Raw genomic sequence first — 20,833 nt, forward strand, 5'->3', positions numbered from 1 at the left:
TGAAAAGAAGCATGATGAGCATAAGGGAGTTTACAGTATATTACCAAGATTAGTTGAATGTGAGAAGAGTTATAAGAAATGTTAGTGATAGCATGAATTATTGAAATAAGAAGTGAGCTGGTCATTTCTCCAAAAAAATAAAATTAGATAGACCAGGTGGTAGAAGAGGGTCCCTGGAATTATAAAACATCAGAAAGAAGAGTTTCAGTACATCCTTTGAAGAATTTATGGCAAAGAATGGAAAATAATCCCACAGAACCAGAAGGCAGGAAAGCTTTGTCATCTGTGCTGGGTTACAGCATCCATACACCATTGAGATCCCAGGCCTGTCAAAGGAATAAAATAACTAACATTCTGAATTCTGGAAATGGACCATCTTATTCTGGCACTGAAATCTGTGCAAATTTATTATTCCATCTCTTATGGCTCTTTACCATAAAGAGGAATTCTTCCTGCCCCTAGTTTTAAAAAACATCAGATTAGCCTTAATTGCTTCAAGAGCCTTGTGGTTTTCCCAATTTCATATCATATACTTATCCTCTGAGCTCCTATTCTTCCTTAACCTAAATTCAATCCAAATCAACTTAAGACAGACTTAAGTGTCTGCTATGTGTAAGGAAGTAAGGTCTGATCTAATCTGATGATGAAGTGATGAATAACAGTTCCTGCCCTCAAGCAGCAAAGTCTAATAGGGTAACGTGTAGTGTACAGAACAACAGCTAGATAGGAATGATGGACCTGGTCCAGATCTGGGCTTAGATACTAGTTATGTGATCCTGAACAAGTCATTCAACCTCTGTCTTTTCATTTGTAAAATGGGCATGATAATAGCACCAGGGTGACCTGAAGAATCAAATGAGAATAAATGCTTTACAAACTTTAAAGCAGTATATAAAATGCTAGCTATCATTATCATTATTACACAGATAAATGGATTAAAATTTAGAATTTAATTGAGTAGAGTAAAAATAAAAACAAGTCGCCTTGAGGAAAACTGATGAAGGTGGGAATCTAAACTGAAAGAATAATGGAGGAAATGGCATCTGAGCCAAGTGTGGAAGCAAGAGAAGAATGTTTCAAAAGATAGTGACAAAAAAGGAATGCTCTCCAAGAGTAAGAGACATAATCTTTCCTGTGAAATTCCTGTGGACACAGGAATGCAAAGGAATGAGGGACAAGATATCTGAGTGGCTAATTATGCAAGGTTGAATAGAAAATAGGGTATTAAAAGGACAATAATATAAAATAACCATGAGAAACAATTGGAGCCAGATTGTGGTATGTATTAAATGCCAAGCTAAAGACTTTGTATTTTAATCCATGGGAAAGAGGGAGACAAAAATAGGATTTTTTTAAGCAAATGAATGGTGTGGTCAGATCTTTACCCTAGACTATTTTATTTTGTATTTTAACAATACAAATGATGAGGGAAGAGAGGAAGAGAAAAAGGAAAGAATAAGCATTTATATAGGATCTACTATATCCTAGACACTGTAAAAGCATTTTACCAAGATTATATTATTTTATTCTCACAACAACCCTGCAAAGTAGATCCTGTTATTATCTCTATTTTACAGATGAGGAAACTGAGGCAGACAGAGATGAAGTGACTTGTTCAGGATTATATAACTAATATGTAATGTTTGAGTTCAAATTTAAACTCAGGTTTTCCTGGCTCAGGACCCACTGCTCTAGTCCCTGCCTTATCAAGCATCCTAGTTAGAGAGTGATAAGACTGAAATAAAAATAAGCATGTTGTCCATGAAGCTATTTATTTAGCTCCAAGTTAGTTTATTAAAATTATTTGACTTTAGATATGTAAAGTCAATCAAGATACAGCATTCAAGATTCCCTTAGTGATCAAGATAGGAATCCCTAACATTTAACAACTGATCCAGTTACAAGGAGCTCCTTTAGCATCCCTTAGATTGTTATTAATCAAGGTAAACCAATCTGTATGTACCTCAAGGAAAAAAATATGTACTAAAATTTGAAATTCACGAGATGACCAAACATGCAACAGTAATTGCACCCTCAAAGATGACCAAAAGTGATAGAATCATGTTACAGACCATCCATAATCCCAGGAATAAACATATTTCTACAGTAATAAATAATTTTATAAGCTTGTATAGGGATAGTACTGAATATAGTTCTAAGGTATCATTATCTCATAAATATCACAATGATAGGTGACATAAAGACAATACCAGTGAAAAGGTGATTCTGAATAGGGATCAGAGCTAAAAATCACTGCCAGTAGTGTTATATCTAAATATAAAAGATAATTTTGTATGTATTATATATATATATATATTTAACATACATACAGATATATGCATTTATATAGTATGCCAATTTACATCTTCCTACAATTTAAACCTTTTTAGAAGTCCTTTAAAAATTTCCTATGTAAATGAAGTATACTACTGATTTCCTTTCACTGGTATTCATTTCACTTGAAAAAAAATACGCTTAAGAAATATCCCCATTGTTTGTCTTTTGTGTGAAATCATTCCTAAAGAACAGAATGCCTTAGATCCTCATTAAAGACTGAATCAAAGACTCTGTGAAAAGATCATTGCAATACCATTAAAACATACAGGTAGTGATCACCATCAGCAATTTCATCTTCAGAAATAAACAATTTAGAATGATATGTGGTTTTCCATTCAATAGTCTCACTGACAGACAGGGTGTTAATGAGTGCTTTACACCTTTAGAGATGCCTCCTGGACTGATAAAACAAGATGGGCTGTGCACAAATTGAGATGGGAACTAAAATAGCTTTGCCCTTATTGCTTATTTTCCTGTAACACGAGTATTAGCTTAGTTAAGTAATTTTGGCACATTTATATTTCTTCAACATTTAACTATATTGCCATTGATTTGCAATATTTTACCCATCCCTAAAAACCCAATAAATATGGACAAAAAAAGGCTAACAGAAAAATTACTTTATACTAACATAATGTTTGACACACATATTTGTATGTCTATATGTGTCTATATAAGTGTATATCTGTAAGTGTATATATGTATATATGAGAAAAGTTTTCTTGTGTGCATTATGAAATCAGGTTCATTATTTTATAGTCATACCTTATATATTTTAACCCACATAGGGGATAGTCCCCATTGGAGTAAGCCTTTTGGGTCACCTAAAGCCAATAAAAACTATTAGCTCAGATTTCAGATAAACAGGATAATCAAATTTCTATTCAGGTAGAAACCAGTTCTCTTGATTGTCACTTCTCTAACAGCACCAAGTTCTCATAAATGGAATGTCTCTCAATCACTTTACTGTCAGTTCCATTTTTTAACCATGTATAAAATACCAAAGGGAATATAAATTCAGCTGCTTAGAAATTAAAATATCACTTTTTCTAGATTGTGGTGAATGTGTTTCAGGTCCCCAATCCTATCTGCAAAAGAGCAAAATAATCATACCAAAAACTTAATGGCTATTTCACATCAACCCATTTTGAAGTATCTTGATGTTTTAAAGAATTGCTTTAACAAAGCTGTAACAGAGAATAGTTGACCTTCAAGGATAGAGAAGGCAGAGGAGTGGTCACTGTGCTAGGAAAAACTTATCCCTCCCCTGCACCTCAGCTGGCAATTTATCTGAATCAGTAAATGTTGAGGAGCAATTGTACTTTAGGGATATTTCTCTGAAATTTGACCTCGTGATTCTTTTGACATGGAGCAAGTAGTGTTAGGGGAGGAAGAGAAAGCAGAAAACACCATTCTTCTCTACACAAGGACTCTGCAGTTTGGGATCTGCAGGTGACTTCCCTTTCAGGTGTGTCTTCTTGATACTCTGCTGGATTTCCAGAGACCATTTTCTTTCCTTAGACATGCCCATAATGGTGATCAAAGAGTTTAGCATTTTGAAAATGTGAACTTGTTTTGATCTAATGGCAAAATATCCTCCCCTGATGATTGACTCATGTACTTATTAAAAGGAAATTTAATCTGACCATCAGCATGATGTTGATGTCCTGAGTATAGAGTTCTAAAAAACTAGAATTTTTTTTCTAAAGCTGGAAGGAATTGCAATGACTCTTTAGTCATACTCCATCATTGTAGTAAATGAAGAAACATGTTTAAAAAGGTTTTATATCACACAAATTAGTGGCAAAGGGACTAACTCACCTAGTACAAGAACATAAACCGTATAAGGAACACAATTGGCAACTAGGTGGCTAGTGGATAGAGTGCCAGAACTGAAATCAGTAACACTCCTCCTCCTGAATTCAAATCTGGTCTCAGACCAGCTGTTTGACCCTGGTCAAGTCATTTAATTCTTATTTGACTCAGTTTCCTCATTTGTAAGATGAACTGGAGAGGGAAATGGCAAGCCATTCCATTATGTTTGCCAAGAGAACTCCAAATAGGATCACAAAGAAGTCCAACACAACTGGAAAATGATTGGATAACAGAAAAAAAAAATGTTAACACATACCCCTTCCTCTGGACAAGGGAAGTTATCAAAGCTCTACCTGTACTGACTTCTGGATTCTTGTAGTTAGCTTTCACATACCATCTAGAAAGATTCCAGAATAGTTAAAACCCAAGTGTGGTGATTTGAGTGTCAATTTCAAATTTTAAATTTAGATGTTCATCAGTGAAAATAGCCTGGGAAAATTGTATGTGTGTGCATATACACACACCCACACACACACACACATTTGGACCTAGGGAGAGACAATCTGCAGGTTCAGTTGTTTTCTTTGTTAACCAGCCATTCTAGGATTGTAAAAATCCTAATGCTCAAATTTTAATGACAATCCACTCAAGCTTCAGATTCAGTTTCTATTCATGTATTGTCTTCTGAACATTACTGCAGATGCTTGGGTCCCAAGGTCTGAGTTCTTTTTCATGTTAATTTTAAAAAAGAAAAGAAGAAAATGCAGGAAACCTCATCATTTATTTTTTAAATAATAGTTCTCCCCATTTTCATTTAATTGTTGTATACTCGGGTTACCAGCCATAATCACACTAAGGAAAATCAACTTGCCCTTGGGTCCCTCCCTAACCTCTGTTTCCTATGAGCTCTTTAACAAGTCTTAGATCTCAAAGACTCCTCTCTGGGTAAAATAGTTTTAAAGGTTTGTTGAAGTAAGGGATTTCTGGAGAAGTGGGAACAAAGAGAAAAAACACATTTCCATTTTCCTATTTTGCTGAATCATTTCATTCCATCTTATGAATATATATAAAAAGTTTACTAGCTCATCTCTGTCTCCAGATTACACTTTCCCTTCACAATGAGATCAGCAGTCTTTTCTTTTCTTGGATTATAGTATAAGAGTCCCCATATACATATGCACAAAATCTTCCTTATCTCTCCCAAAACATATATATATATATATATATATATATATATACACACACACACACATGTCTGCATATATGTGTATGTGTATACACAGAGATACTTATAAAGCACATGTATATATAATGTATGTGAGTAATACATGTATATGTATTACTAATACATGTATATGTATATGTATATGTATGCATTCATCTATGTGTACATTATAACATAGCCATATCTGATTATATATAACTACAAACTACACATGTGTTCACATGTATATATATATATGTATACACAAATATGCCTTACATGTACAAATGTGTGTGCATAATGGTATGTTGATATGACAAATGAAAAGTCTAAGGAACATAGTTTTTAGGTAATTGATAATAAATGTATTAATTATGGCTAGCAAATAATCAATAAAATGATATCAGTGGCCCTCTGGGAAGCCAAAGATATTCCCTGAGGAAGACTGAATGGTTAAAAAGCATTTGAAAAATGGAGTGTACATAAGGGTGGAAATCAACTCTGACTGGTAAATAATCAATGAGACAGTAGATATGTTCATGAGGAGGTAGGCAAAAAATCTTCAGTTTCTCCTGCTAAGAATTATGACCCTATCAGTGAAATAAGGATGCCCATTATCAACACTATTATGCAAACTTGTACTAGAAATGTTGGCTCTAGTGATGACAAGAAAAAAAAATTAAAGGAATTAGTCAATGAGCAAATAAAACTATCACCCTTTGAAGATGACATGATGCTATATACTTAGAGAATACTAGACAAGCATCCAAAAACCTACTTGAAACAATTAACAGCTTTAGTAAAGTTGCAGGATATAAAATAAACCCACACAAATCATTAGCATTTCTATATGTTACTAATAAAGTCCAATAGCAAGAGAGATTCTATTTGAAATAACTGTAAACAAAATAAAATATTTGGATCTCTACCAAATCAAGTCTCTGACAAATAAAGTCAGATCTAAACAATTGGAAAATATCAATTGCTCATGGGTAGGCCAAGCAAATATAATAAAAATGACAAGTCTACCTAAATTAGTTTACTTGTTCAATGCCATACCAATCAAACTGCCAAAAAATTATTTTATAGAGCTAGAAAAAATAATAACAGGATGCATCTGAAAGAATAAAAGGTCAAGAATATCAAGGAAATTAATGAAAAAAAAATTATGAAGTAAGATGGCCTACCAATACCACACCTAAAACTCTATCATAAAGAATGTAACCCTATTGTGAGACTTAGCAGTCTGGACCAAAGAATCCATCTCTACCCAAACTACTATCTGTGATTTTCCCCTTCTTGAACTGGATCACCCTAAATTCTAATAGAAATTCCAAGGACAGGATTTATTTCCTAAGGACAAGAACTCACCTAGACTGGATTCTATTTGTAAAGTCTTTTAGTTGCTTGGGGTCTCATCCAAAATTGAGAAGCACATGTCCAGAGGATTTGAGCAATCTCATCTACCATTAATATCCTCACTGAATAACCTACAGGGGCTAGTTTCTAAGTGAGGAAATAGGAAAGGAAAACCTTAATCCAGTAATTCAATAATTGGTTATGAATATGAGAGAGAAATAACCCTTTTAGTTGATAATATTTTGTTATATATGTTGTTGTTCAGGCATTTCAGTCATGTCCAAATCTTCATGACCTGATTTGGGGTTTTCTTGGCAAAAATTGTAGAGTGATTTGCCATTTCCTTCATTTGTTCATTTGAAAGATGAGGAAACTGAGGTAGGCAAGGCTAAGTGACTTGCCCAACATAGTGTCTGAGGTCAGAGTTGAACTTAGGAAAAGGAGATTTCCTGGCTCTAGGTCCAGCACTTCCTCCACTGCACAACCTAGCTGCCCATAATGTGTGTGTGTGTGTGTGTGTGTCCATATACATATGCAGAGTTCCAATCCAGCCTCAGACACTAGCTGCTTGACCCTGAGTAAAAACACTTATCCTGTTTATCTCACCTGGGAGTAATGAACCTCCCTCACAGGGTTCTTGGGAGAACTAAATTGTCTTGTTGTGGTGATTCTTCCTGGATCAAATGAAATCAAAATTGTACAATGCTCATCACAGTGTCTGGCACATAATACATGCTGTATAAATGTTAGATATTATTATTTTCACACATACAGAGAGGGAGAAAAATAAAAAGACCCTAGAGTCAATAAGAGCTGTATTCAGATCCTACCTCTAAGTAGCTATGTGACTGTGGACAAGTCATTGAGTTTCTTGTATATTTATGGAATTCTAAGGCTGTAAAAGAAGGTAACAACCTTTATGAGTAACGAGTTTTCTGATCTGGAAATTCTATCCCTAATTCTTTCTAATTCTTGTGTATTTGTATGTGTGTATATATCTCTATGTGTACACATTTATGTATAGAAACACACATACATACATAACACAGACACTTTTATATCCTTATTGAGAGAGAAGCCTCAAAGCTTTCTGCTGCCTTTTTCTGGAATCCAACTTAATACATTAGAGAGAAGCCTGACAGAATCCTAATAGTTTTAGTCACAGTTTATTACATTGTTCCAAAGATTAATTTTTTTTAAATTTACTCATTTTTATGATTCACACACAGAAGAAATAAAATATACTACACTGAACCAGTTGGGTAATGTTTGTGTGTTGTATTTCATTTACACATGAACAAATTAAAATGCAATGAAAGAATGCTGAGTGAAATCCAGTGAGTGAGAAGAAAGCAGTTTTCTTCCCAGGCTTCTGTATTTAATGCACCTATTTTCATAAAGCAAACAGCTGAGGCATATAGCTAAATTGACTTGCACTTGGAAATGTAAAAAGAAGAAACCATTTAACATAAAAACTGGTGAGATCTGCCCAGAATTTCCTTTCTAAAAGGAGAAAACAAAAGCCAAGGACTCAGCAATTTGTGACTCACTAGCTATTTGACTTGCAGGCAGGGTGAATTTTCAAAGTGGTTTTGTTAGTTCGAGCATGCCCTGTTCATTCAAAGCTACAGAAAAGGCTACAGAATCTTTGCAGTCTTTGCCCCTAAAGGGCAGCTAAGTGTTTCTGCCCTCCAATCTGTCCTCCTTCTGTCCACATGATATCAAATATATGATTAAAAACAGGAGAAATTCAAATATTTTCAACATGATGTTAACTATGTTGATGTTTAGAAATAGCTATGTGGTTGAATATTTCATTATTTTATTCATGCAATTTTTGCATTACATAATTACAGTATTGCACTGTACAATTCAAATATATCAGTAAGAAACTTTGCATTTGTATAACATTTTTAAGTGCTTTGCCTATGTTTTATCTCATTGGATCTTACTTTCTAGTTCACTGTTTTGGGGGTCCTTAGTTTTTGACATCTGTGATGTCTCCTTCAATTCCAGACCCTGGGCTGGAAGCGAGCTCAGAGGTTTAGTAAAACCCCTACATTTTATAGGTGAAGAAACTCTGGTCCGTGGAAGTTAAATGACTTGCCCAATGTACTAAGCACCAAAGGCAAAATTTGAACCCAACTCCTCATATTCTAAATTGCATTTAGAATTGCATCTTGCCATCAATCTCTCTGGAAGCCCCAGAAAACAAGTTTGTGAATTGTGAAGAGTAAGTTATAAAAAAGTCAAAGAGAAAAGTGAAGGAGAGGAATGACCTTAGAGATCATATGGTACAGGTTAAATTAGCCAGCCTGGAGATCACTTCCAACTGGATCAAAATAACTGGGAATATATATAGTGTGTTTGTGTGTGTAATAACTTCTTCAATTGACTCACCAAAAAAAAAAAAAAAAAGACAGAGAGAGAGGTAACTGGGACCTAATCAGACCAAAATGTCAGTCCAAATCACTACAGCTCCTCTCTTAGGAGAAACCCAAAATCTTTTTTCTAATTGCTCACTAGCCTTCATTGAAGATGAACACCATTCTAGCAAAATGGTAAGATTTTTAGGCAGGCATCGGGCTTTCTGTGGTCCTGTAACTTCTGTGTTTCCCTTTGATTTCAGACTGGCTTTTCTAAGAATCACCAAGGGATTTAAGCCAATCAGTTGTTCCAACCTGTTTTAATATTGATCCCTGTATTTGCTCAGAAATATGATTCCTGTTTAGAGACCTTGGAGAGTGGAAGCAGTTATGGAAGGGAATAAATAAAAGGGAGAAGTAATTATAAACTATTTACTATGTGAATGCCAAGCACTGTGCAAAGTGATGGAAATAAAATAACAAGCCAGATAACCCTTAATTTCAAGGAGTTCACATTTTAATGGGGAAGCCAATGCATATATAGGGGAGAGTTTTATACCAGGGTAGATGGAAAGATTCAGTTGGTTCTTAAGCTACTGGGATAGGGCTGATTGTAAGACCAAGAGGTTCTTAGATTACACCATTGAGAAGGGGATATAGGAACTTGGCAGGTGATTTGGAGTGGAACAGTTGGGGAATATCTGGAGCTCTAGAAAAATGGTTATGTCAAGATAAAAGCAAAAATATTTTCAAAAATGTCCAAATTCAGTAAAATGATTGTGTTTTTCAAGGTAATTTTCCAACTAGAGTTAATAGATGTTCCTCTGGTACCCAAAATTAACATACTATTTTGTGCCCCTCCTTTACAATCTAGCATCCCACCTCTTCATAAAAGTCCATCTATAATGATTGCAAACCTTCCCAGACCTACAATCCACTTCATGGTCTCTGAATTCCTGTAACCCTTAACCTTGTAAAGTACTAGCCCTTAATTAAAGTTACCTGTCATTGTCCTATTCTTTCATGTAGTTAGCGACAGATCTATATGTGCCTGAGTTGCTTCTTCAAAGAGATTTTAGCTGGGAGGAGATGTGATCCCGGGCCAAGAGCCCTGGCATTGAAGTCAGAGAAGCTGGATTCCATTTCCGACTCTCCACTTACTGTCTGAGTTGGATCATCAGTGAACCTCTCTGAGTCACAATTTCCTCATCTATAAAAAGAGAGGGTTAAACCAAATAATTCTGAATTGGTTGTTCTGTCATTTTCAGTCTTTCCTGAATCTTTGCAACCCCATTTGAGATTTTCTTGACAAAGATACTGGAGTGGTTTGCCATTTCCTTCTCCAGCTCATTTTACAGATGAGGAAACTGAGGTAAAGAGAGTGAAGTGACTTATCCAGGGTCATACAATTAGAACATGTCTAAGGCTCATTTGAGATGAGTCTTTCTAGCTATCATAATAATTCTGAAGGTCCATTCCATTCTTAAATGCAGGATTATCTACCATAGATAATGTACTAACTCGAGAATCTAGGGATATTTTGCCTAAACAATAGATGAGACATAAGGGAGACGTGTCTGTTTTCATATAATTAAAGGGTCATCTTTGGAAAGGGTTCCTTGTTGGCCCCAGAAAGCAGAATTGGGATAATTAAGGTCAGAAGCTATGGAGAGGCATATTTCAGCTCAATAGAAGAAAGATCCTGCTAATACACAAAACAATAAAAATGAAGCAGCAGACCTGGTTAACCAGAGAATTCCTGGCTCCATAGAAATGTTATATCAAAAGCAGGATGACCACAGGGGCTCATTCTATTGAGGATATTGCAGAGGGAGCTTCCTTATGGCCCAGGACAGATTAGATAATTTCTACAGTATCTTCAAACTCTTTAAGATTCTAGTCCCTTTGGTGTATATTCTCTTTTCTAACATTTATAAAATAAACATGACTGCTGATCAAGACACAGGATTATTTGTGTCCCATCCCAGAAATTCTGTTCCAAAAGAAATCTTGATAACAAATCTTAGAGTTGGGAGAGTATACTAGCGTCACATCAGCAGGCTTCAGACAAATGTATCCCTTGGGATACTAAGCAAGAAAATACAGATACGTTTAAATAGCCCCAAAGATAAAACACATCATTTTGAGGAGTCAGCTTCTCTAAATGTTTATAAGGTCTCTGAAGAAATGCTCATAAATTTACATGAGGCTTCATGTGCAATTATGTCATTAATGGAGCTGACTTTATCGTATTAGCATTTCTTGTTAAAAAGCTTCTTTTTTTCTTTTTTTTTTTTTTTCATTTTCTTTGCTCCTAGCATTCATGCCTGTCACTTGGTATTCAACAACTGAATAGAAAGAGCAAGGAAAGTGCTAATGTGCTGGTGATAGAACTGGCAAGTTCTTAAAAGAATTGTCATCAGCATTTCATTTTAAGATTTTTTCCTTTACCTGTAACCTTGTCATTATTTGTTTGAATTGAGTTCTTTCCTTTCTATGGTACATAGTAATATAAATAGAAAGCATTAACTCCTAATTGTTGTCTGAGCATGTAAATTAAGGCAGGGTTGTAATGCAGTTTTGATTTACGTTCTACAGAACAGAAATTTCTCCTCATCCTGGGCCCCATCAGAAAAATAAATTCTTCACACAATACATCTGATGCCTAAAGTACTTAGTTGGAGTAAATGACATTTAATATTTAAGCTTAGTATGGAAATAACCTAAACCAATTTAAAGATTAACATGATTTACTCATAATGAATTCAAATGTACAGAAATGATTATCTATGGTACAATTAGTTTGTTAGATGTCTTTGTGAAATATAGATTACCCACCTTCCTCCCCAACAGGAATAAACCCAACCATGGAGCTACTGTAAATGATACTGTCAATCCTGCTTTTGAATTAGCTTTCTATATTTTCTAGGACTCCGTTATTATCTGGGTCATTAATGAAATGTAGTGAATGGTCTTAAACTCATTTCTAATAGACCTAGGGAGCCAGCAATCCTTTGGATTGGGGGGATGGGGGAGTTAAGAAATCCTTTGTTTTCCATTGAGTCACTAGCCCATAGGGAAAAGTCATTTTATAGTCTAATGCAAATAAAATGAAATCTGATTTGTTTACATATTGTTGGTTTATTATTGAGTTAGGATTTTGGGGGGAGGGGAAGACATTAAGGATGATACAAGCAAAGGAGAACTGAGAATGAGAGAAATAAAAATGATACAGACAACCTGCTTTAAACAAAAAGAATAAGAAACTTAAAGCTTTATTCAGTCAATACAAGGAACATAAACCTTCAGTTCCAAGTTATGGCTAATATAAGAAGTTAGGGCAAGAGAGAGAGAGAGACAGACACCTTCTGTTTGGACCCTCATTCATTTATGGATTATTTTATATTATAGCTATTTGTGTATGTTTCATGTCTCTGGACTAATTGCAAAGCCATTTAGTTACCATTGGCAGGCAGGCCCTGCCTCCTTTAAGCATCAATTCTGTCCCACTGAGATGTCAAATCTGCAAGGAACAAACTAGAAGGAGACCAAGGTTCTGAGATTAGCAACTTGTCAAGTCAATAACTAATTAGTGAAGAAGTACTTGGGGACAGCATAAAAACAGAATATTTAAGTTCTAGAAGAGATCCCAGAAACCATCTAATTTATCTAGTCTAGTTTTATTTGATCAAAAAAAAATCTCTCCATTATTTCCAGTAAATGGATATCCAGTCTCAGCTTTAAGAGCTCCATCTCCTAAAGCAACCATTCCACTTTTAAATAGCTCTATTAGGCTGTAAGCTGTCCATGTATCAAGCCTGGGTTTGTCTCTTTTCAGCTTCTATCCATTGCTCCCAGTTGTATCCTCTGGGACCAAGCAGAGTAAGTCATACCCTTCAAGCTTCAAATACTTTAAGACTGGAATCATATCCTGTTATATTAAGGTGAAGGTCTATAGATTGATGTCTTCCACCTGGGCTACTTCAGTGCTTCTGTGTTGGTCTTGCACCCATGAAGTCTCATGCAGGATGCTAATCTTCCAGTAGTAGAATTGTTATACATGGTGACCACAAACTTCCTTGTCACTGCTTATTCACCAGTAGCAACAAGACAGCATCAACTAAAAAGTGTAAAGATATCAGAGACCTAGATAGACTCTTGAAAGTTGCACTGGCCTATTGCTCTCAAATCAATGTTCATTTTAAGTTTATAGTGCCTGCCTATTTTTATCTCTGCTATCTTTATATGATGAAAAGAGCTCTTATCCTGGAGTTAGAAAAGCTGTTTTCAAAACCCACCTAGGACACAGCTTGGGTGACATGAAGCAAATCACTAATTCTCTCTGGGTTAAATGTCTAGCTTTTAAACACTAGGTTGTTGGACTAGGTGGCCTAGGTCACTTTCCTCACACTTACTATGTTATCAGTGATCTGGAATAAGCTGAAAGCTTTCTTCTAGCTCCAAATTTATTATTCTTTCATCTACATTATTGTTCTGTTTTGGTCTTTTATTTCCCCAAAGATATTCACACCTCTGAACACATTTTATTTTCAAAAGATTTCTAGCACTCTCCTGCTTTTGTGGCATCCTCTCTATTTTACTACCTAGAAATGCATTTGTGGGTCAGAGGTGTATGAACATGTGATATCTTCATTGCAGGGAACTCTCAGTGAAGAAGTTTCCTCTACCAGTGGACACCAACATCTCTTTTACAATTTTAGTTCATTTGATGATGAATATTTATTTTTCTCTTGTCCCAAAGAGGAGGTGTTCTTGCTCTCAGAGGAAGGAAGGAAGGAAGGAAGGAAGGAAGGAAGGAAGGAAGGAAGGAAGGAAGGAAGGAAGGAAGGAAGGAAGGAAGGAAGGAAGGAAGGAAGGAAGGAAGGAAGGAGGAGGGGGAGGGAGGAAGAGAGGGAGAGAAAGGGGTTGAGAGAGAAGATGGAAAAAAGAAAAAAGAAGGAAGAAGGGAAAAAAAGAAAGAAGATTGTATCAAGCCTAGGTTAGTTTTACCAATACCCTTTCCTCAGGAAGCAACATCACCTGCTCTGAATTATGCATGTAAATACATAGTTATCCTGCTGTGCAGCATAGCATTTGATCTATTCAGTTCAAGTGGAAAAAGACTTAGCTTATAGTTTCATTCTTTGATGAAATGCAAATGTAGTACTCCATATAACTGCATTACCTTTCAATGATAATCACCTTGCTAATATAATATACCTGACTAGAATCCAAATGGAGATGATAATGTCTAAGATGTCACTTATCTATCTTGGGCTGATCTAGAATAAGGAGCAAAATGACATCAGAGCTCTTTGAAGCCTTCAGGATTCATCTAATACTGATTCCAGCTTGGTAACTGGATGATTGGTATCAAGTGGACATCCACCTTTTCTCTATATCCAGCTGAACAACATGAAGTTAAATTAACAACTACCCTATTAGTAGAAACAATTAATTTTATGCACCATTAATCATGGTAGAGTAGGAAAAAATGATGAATTTGGAATTAAGAGACCTAATTCACTTTCCAACTCCGTCAATTACTAATTATGTGACTTCAGGAAAGTCATTTAATCTCTCTGGGCCTGTTTCCTCATCTATAAAATGAAAGGTTTGCCTAGATATTCACTAAGACACTTTCCTGCCATAATTCTATGACTCGAGGATCCCAATCTTCTCTATGCCAGGTTCAAATGGCATAGAAAAGATGTCAAGATAGTAGAGGAAAATGTGAGCGTGATTCATACTGCCATGCAAAACTTTGTAACACAGTTGGGAAGATTTGCATTCTGCCAACAGTCACCTCTCATTCATACTCCAAATTTCTCAGTGTTGTAAGAAAGAAAATGTTCAATTGTAGGTTTCCAACTAAGAATCTTTAAGGAGGGAAAGGGACAAAAGCACATAAATTAAGCAATGGCTAAATTGTAAGGATTTTTTTCAATAACCATGTTTCAGAGCCAAACACAACGAAAGGGACAGAAATCAATCAGAATAAAGAGAGCATTTGTTTACATCTATGTCTCATTGCAATATCAAAAATCTATAAATCAAATTTCTTTTTTTTAATTTTTAATAGCCTTTTATTTACAGGTTATATGTATGGGTAACTCTACAGCATTGACAATTGCCAAACCTCTTGTTCCAATTTTATAAATCAAATTTCTAAGAAAAGATTTATTCAATGCAGCTTGTTACTTCTTTGGGAACTAGTTTTTAGGCAGATTGGGATCTTTCCATCATACCATATACTCTAATTAACTGTTTTAAAAGTTTGTGTCTATTTCACAGTCATATTAATCGATTAGCATTGCATTATAAAGAACATCTTCCAAGAATGAGTTTGGAAAAATAAGTATAAAATAAATATGCTGGGTCTATTGATATAATAAATCAGGCAACTTCCTTAATTTCTCTTGTTTTCTCTCGCTTCTAGAAACAGGGAAGATTGACCAAGAAATACATAAGTACAACACACCAGGATTCACTGGGTGTCTTTCCAGAGTGCAATTCAACCAAATTGCTCCTCTCAAGGCAGCCCTGAGACCAACAAACGCCTCTTCTCAAGTCCATATTCAAGGGGAACTGGTAGAGTCCAACTGCGGAGCTTCCCCACTGACCATCCCACCCATGTCTGCTGCTACTGATCCTTGGCACTTAGATTCAGGTAAAGTCTTAAGAAATTATTGATACCACTACTTTCACTGGTAATAATAATGTTAAATAATTATTATGCCTCTTGTTTTTAATTCAGACACATGATTAGCATAAGGAAACCAATTATATTAAAATATCTCTTGTCATTTCAGTCATAGCCAAGTCTTCATGACCTCATTGGGGGTTTTCTTGAGCAAAGATACTAAAGTAGTTTGCCATTTCTTTCCCCAGCTCATTTTACAGATAAAGAAACTGAGGCAAGCAGGGTTAAGTGACTTGCCCAGAGTAACACAGTATCTGAGATCATATTTTAATTCAGAAAATGAGTCTTCCTGATTCCAAAACCCAGTACCCTACCCACTGTGCCAATATTGAAATATATTTATCAAAACCCAAAAGAATAAGCCAACAGATCCAAAATTAAGCACCCCTGTTTTAGGTTTTCAGATTATCTGAACAAATCAACTTCCTCATCTTTTTTTTCTTTGTCCTTTCTATGGTTTGAGGTCAGATGGTATATGTGCCAGTATTAAAAGAATTGGTTCTTTATAGAGCTGTGTTGAACCTCACCCACAGCTTCTGCTTTCACAATCAGCAGCTCAGAGAAAGCCCAGCCTGTTTTTATACCCAAGGTTATCCTTGAGAGAAGAAGGGATTCTTATCCAAGTCAGCACTGCAGATGATGAATCATAACATAGTCAACCTCAAAGTACAGCTTTAAAATAAATCCATACTTTAAATTTATTCAAATGCTGAATGTTTAAAGGTGAAAGAATTCCATTGTTGTGGTATTGCCTCAACACTGAAACATATTCCTTCTCTGATCTTCTAAAGCTTGAAATGGGATGTTCAGATCATGCTTCATTACACAGCTTAAATATCCAGAAAAATTACATTGCTTTAATGAGACATAATTGATAGTTTTATTAGTAACAACAATGTGCATTTAATTTCTTTAACCATACAGACCTATCAAAGCATATATTAACTTTATTCCATTGAGTTCAGTCATGGAGAGTGAGCTGAAGAAGGAACCAATTTTTAAATACATCATCTTATTTGAGTTTCAAAATGACCTTTGAAGTATTTTCTCCACTTTAGAAATGAGGAAAGTGACTCATAATAGTTAAATGATTTTTCCAAAGTCACACAGCAAATATCTTTGGCAGGATTGGAACCCAGCTCATGCTGACTCCAAAGACAGTGATCTGTGCCCTAGACTATACATTGCCTCTTCTGGAAGGTCAATGAGTCAGGAGATATTTGTTTGACAATTAATGAGGCAGGGGGTTGCTTAGTAACATGATAGATTTTATTGGTACATGGAAATATGGGACAGGAGAGAAAGGTAAAAACAAAGTAGGGAAGTTTTGGACAGCTAATTTTAAAGGATCAGAGATTATGCCCTGGCTTCTATAAGTGTAAGATTGCCCATTTGAATTTTGATTTTGGAAAGGAGATTTTGTTTGCTTTTCCTCAATCTATTAAAGATTAGATAATAATGGATTTGCAAGAATTGACAAAGCATTACGTGATCTGACTTAAAACCAAAATGTGTATGTGCATTTGCACATCAAAACAACACACATTCATATTGAGGTTTTCAAGATAGGGAACACTATTCATCATGGGCAAGGGAAGCTCTGTGCCATCCTCCCTCCTCTTAGGAGATAGGTGGAGGACTTTGAGTCCAAAACATGGTCTACTTATTCCCTGGTACCATTTGGTTAGGTTGACTTACTTATTTTCTGTTACAAGAGTGGGTTCATCTTTGGAAAATAGAAAAGGATCTTCAATCGCATCCAACTCTTCATGACCCCATTTGGGGTTTTCTTGGTAAATATAGTAAATTTGTTTGCCATTTCCTTCTTCATATTATTTTACAGATGAGGAAACTGAGGCAAATGTATTTAAGTGACTTGCCCAAGGTCACATAGCTACTAAGTGTCTGAGACCAGATTTGGACTCAAGAAGATGAGCCTGTCTGATTCCAGTCTGATCACTCTTATCTCCTGAGCCACCTAGCTGCCCAAAGAGGAAATGTATATATTGCAATATTTTTGTCCTAAAAAAATAAAATTTAGATTAAAAATAAAAGATCAGTGTGATAAAGTAGAAAAAACACTAGATTTAGAGTAAGAATAGCTGAATTTGAACCCTCTTTGTGTAACAATAAGCAAATCTCTGGGTTCCTATTCATCTATAAAATAAAAGGTTTAGGCTTGATCAGAGGTGTCCTAAAGCTCAAAGAAGATAGTGAATGTAAAGCACTTTTAAAGTGCTATACAAATGCTGCTGATTACTGTTATTAGTCACCTTGTCCCCTGTCACTAAATCTCCAATCTGGTAATAATTTAATTCCCTGAGTCTTCTACTATAACCCTTGTGAGCTCAAACAACGTTAATAGAACAGTCAAAAAAATATGCTGGTAAATGTTTAGCATCTTGTACTCTTGGGAGAGAAAAAGGTTTTAAGTTGAATTTGCATTATTACATTTTTTAAGTCCAGACAATAAACAAAACAATAAACTAAGCCCTTGTTTATAGTGGCTGCTAATTTCCAAAGTGTAAATAGTAACATTGAAAATTAAGCAATGCTTCCCAAGCCAGTCCCCGCTGCCTCCAACCCTCCCTTGGACCAAATGATCTCTGTAAAGATAATTTTGATACCCATTCTTTATTTAATCGGCATTTATTAAGGTCCCTTCTAGTTCTAAACTTCATGATCAGGACCCTAAAACTCAAGACAACAAAAATGGAATTGAGGATAAATGGAAATCACAGAAAATTCAGTCTTAGCAAAAAGATCTTCTATAAAGAAATGTCACCACATTGTTAATGCTTCGAAATGAGTTAGCCACACCAGAGGGGGAGTAAGCTCCCAATTATACTGTGACACTTATAGGTTACCATGACACCCATCAATGTGAGCCCAAACTCTTTATTTCAAAAGCCGAGGATTTCTATCACTTCCTACTGCTACCACCAAGACCACTATTATTAATTTTGTGCTGGTTATGGGAAGGAGAAAACAAAGGGTAGAAGGGAAACAGGCACTCTGTGTCCAGTCAAAAGCAGACACACCCTTAAATGGTACCATATCTAGGGAATAGATGGGGTGGGTAAACAGCAGGGGAAGACAGTTGTGGAGGTGAGGGCTTATGGAGGCGATGAAAGGATGAACCTGGCTACCACAGAGAGTTCAATTAGTCATACACTTTTCCCTAGGTCGATCCCTGATTTCACCTTAACTATTACCTACTCCCATTTGTAGCCAGTTAAGTGTTTGTATAATCCAGACCCTTCCAGTTGCTATGGTGACTTTCAGTTGATGGCAGAGCAGCTGTCTCCAACAAGTCGTATTGTTCCCTGTGGCCTCACTCATGTGTAACAGGAATATGATGGGAAAGGAGACTCAGTGAGATTGAAATAAATCATTGCTCTCTGAGCTATTAGAGGCTCTGCCCCTCCCTTGTCACCTGTCAGACCCTTCACATAGCCCCTCCTCCTCACTGCCATCCCCAGGGGAAGATTACATGTGGATGACAAGTAGACATCCTGGGCTAGAAACGTCTTAGCTTGAGCATGAGGCAGTGACAACTCAGCAACTGGGCCCTCATACTAGGCAGGAGAATTACTAAAATCATCACTTTTTGTTGTGCCATAGGGGAACAGAGGCTTTCCTAAGGAACGGCCCTTCTGCAACCCTATGTATGGATTTCCTGGGTATTAATTTCTAAATAGAATTGTTCAATCCAAACCCTTGCCCAGGTGGAGTTGGGATACCAACAGAAATGGCAGTGGCTGTGATGTTGTCAAATAGGGATCTTTTGTTCTTCACCCTTAGTTCCAGAACTTGTAATCTATAAGGTTAGAAGGATTCTATGCATGTAAATGATTTGATTGGGCATCTTTAGCCCTTCATAGGAAAGGCACTATGTATATCCAAATAATAAATAAATAACCAAATACTTCTGCTGTGATATTTAGTTTTATTAAAGTCTTTAGTTGATTCAAAGCCCATTATTCTATGGATAGAAAACCATAAATTGTTAGTGCTTGAATAGATCTCAAAAACATTTAATTCAGGGACAGCTACGTGGTGCAGTGGACAGAGCACCAGCCCTGAAGTCAAGAGGACCTAAGTTCAAATCTGATCTCAGACACTTAATACTTCCTGGCTGTGACCCTGGGCAAGTCACTTAACCCCAACTGCCTCAGCAAAAATAAATAAATAAATGAAAATTTTAAAACATCCAGTTCATACAGTTTAATTCATGCTGCGTTCCAAAGAAGTTCATTGATTTACTCAAGTATCTGAATTGGTTAATCAACACTTTATTGAGCATTTCCAGTGCCAGTCAATAAGCAATTATTATGCACCTATTATCTGCCAGGCACTGTGCTAAAGTTTGGGAATAAAAAGAAAGGCAAAAGGCACTGCCCCCTTTAAGGAGTTTACAATCTAATGAGATCTATGTGCCAGGTGTTGTCCTAGGTGCTGAGGATACAAAGACAAAATAGAAACAGTGCTTGCCCTTAAATGCAATCTAGTCTATACAAAGTGCACACAATGCAGATACAAAAATAACCTTTTGGGGGAAGACACAAGTACCTGGAGATGGGGGGAGAGGGGAGAGAAGGAAAGGCCATATGCAAGTGGTGCCCAGGAAAACAGGGATTCCATGGAGGACAGTCCAGAGATAAGGAAAAGAACAGATGGGAGCATCAACTGTAACACACTAGATCCCTGTTACAGTTATTTTACTAGTCAGGTACTAATCAAGCCCAACCTTATTGTGAGTCTAAGATTAGATGAGATCCATTTTAAAGAAACAAATATTTATTTCTGGAAATCAGATTTTAAGTCATGAAGACAAGTTTTTTTCCTGATTCCAAGTGCAGGACTCTGGGCACTGTACTACCTAACTGCACAGATTAATTTAATTTTTAAAAATACCTACTTAGTACTTCTTTATTACTTATGTGAGAGGCACCATTTAGGAGACTAGGCAGACAAAGATGCATAATGGTGTGATCTTTTGTCTTCAATAAGTTTACAATAGGAATGACCAAGTTTTCAAAGTACTTT

At 36.0% G+C, this 20,833-nt stretch overlaps 1 protein-coding gene across 1 annotated transcript in view; it reads left to right on the plus strand.

Annotated features, from left to right (window-relative positions):
* Positions 1-20,833, plus strand: part of CNTNAP2 (contactin associated protein 2) — a 2,632,466-nt gene that overhangs the window by 2,582,042 nt on the left and 29,591 nt on the right. The window contains exon 22 of the mRNA XM_031941247.1: positions 15,521-15,751. Coding sequence (XP_031797107.1) covers positions 15,521-15,751 — 231 coding nt within the window. The remainder of the gene's footprint in view (positions 1-15,520; positions 15,752-20,833) is intronic.

The sequence above is a fragment of the Sarcophilus harrisii genome, chromosome 5 (assembly GCF_902635505.1).
Source record: "Sarcophilus harrisii chromosome 5, mSarHar1.11, whole genome shotgun sequence".
Taxonomy (NCBI): Eukaryota; Metazoa; Chordata; class Mammalia; order Dasyuromorphia; family Dasyuridae; genus Sarcophilus; species Sarcophilus harrisii.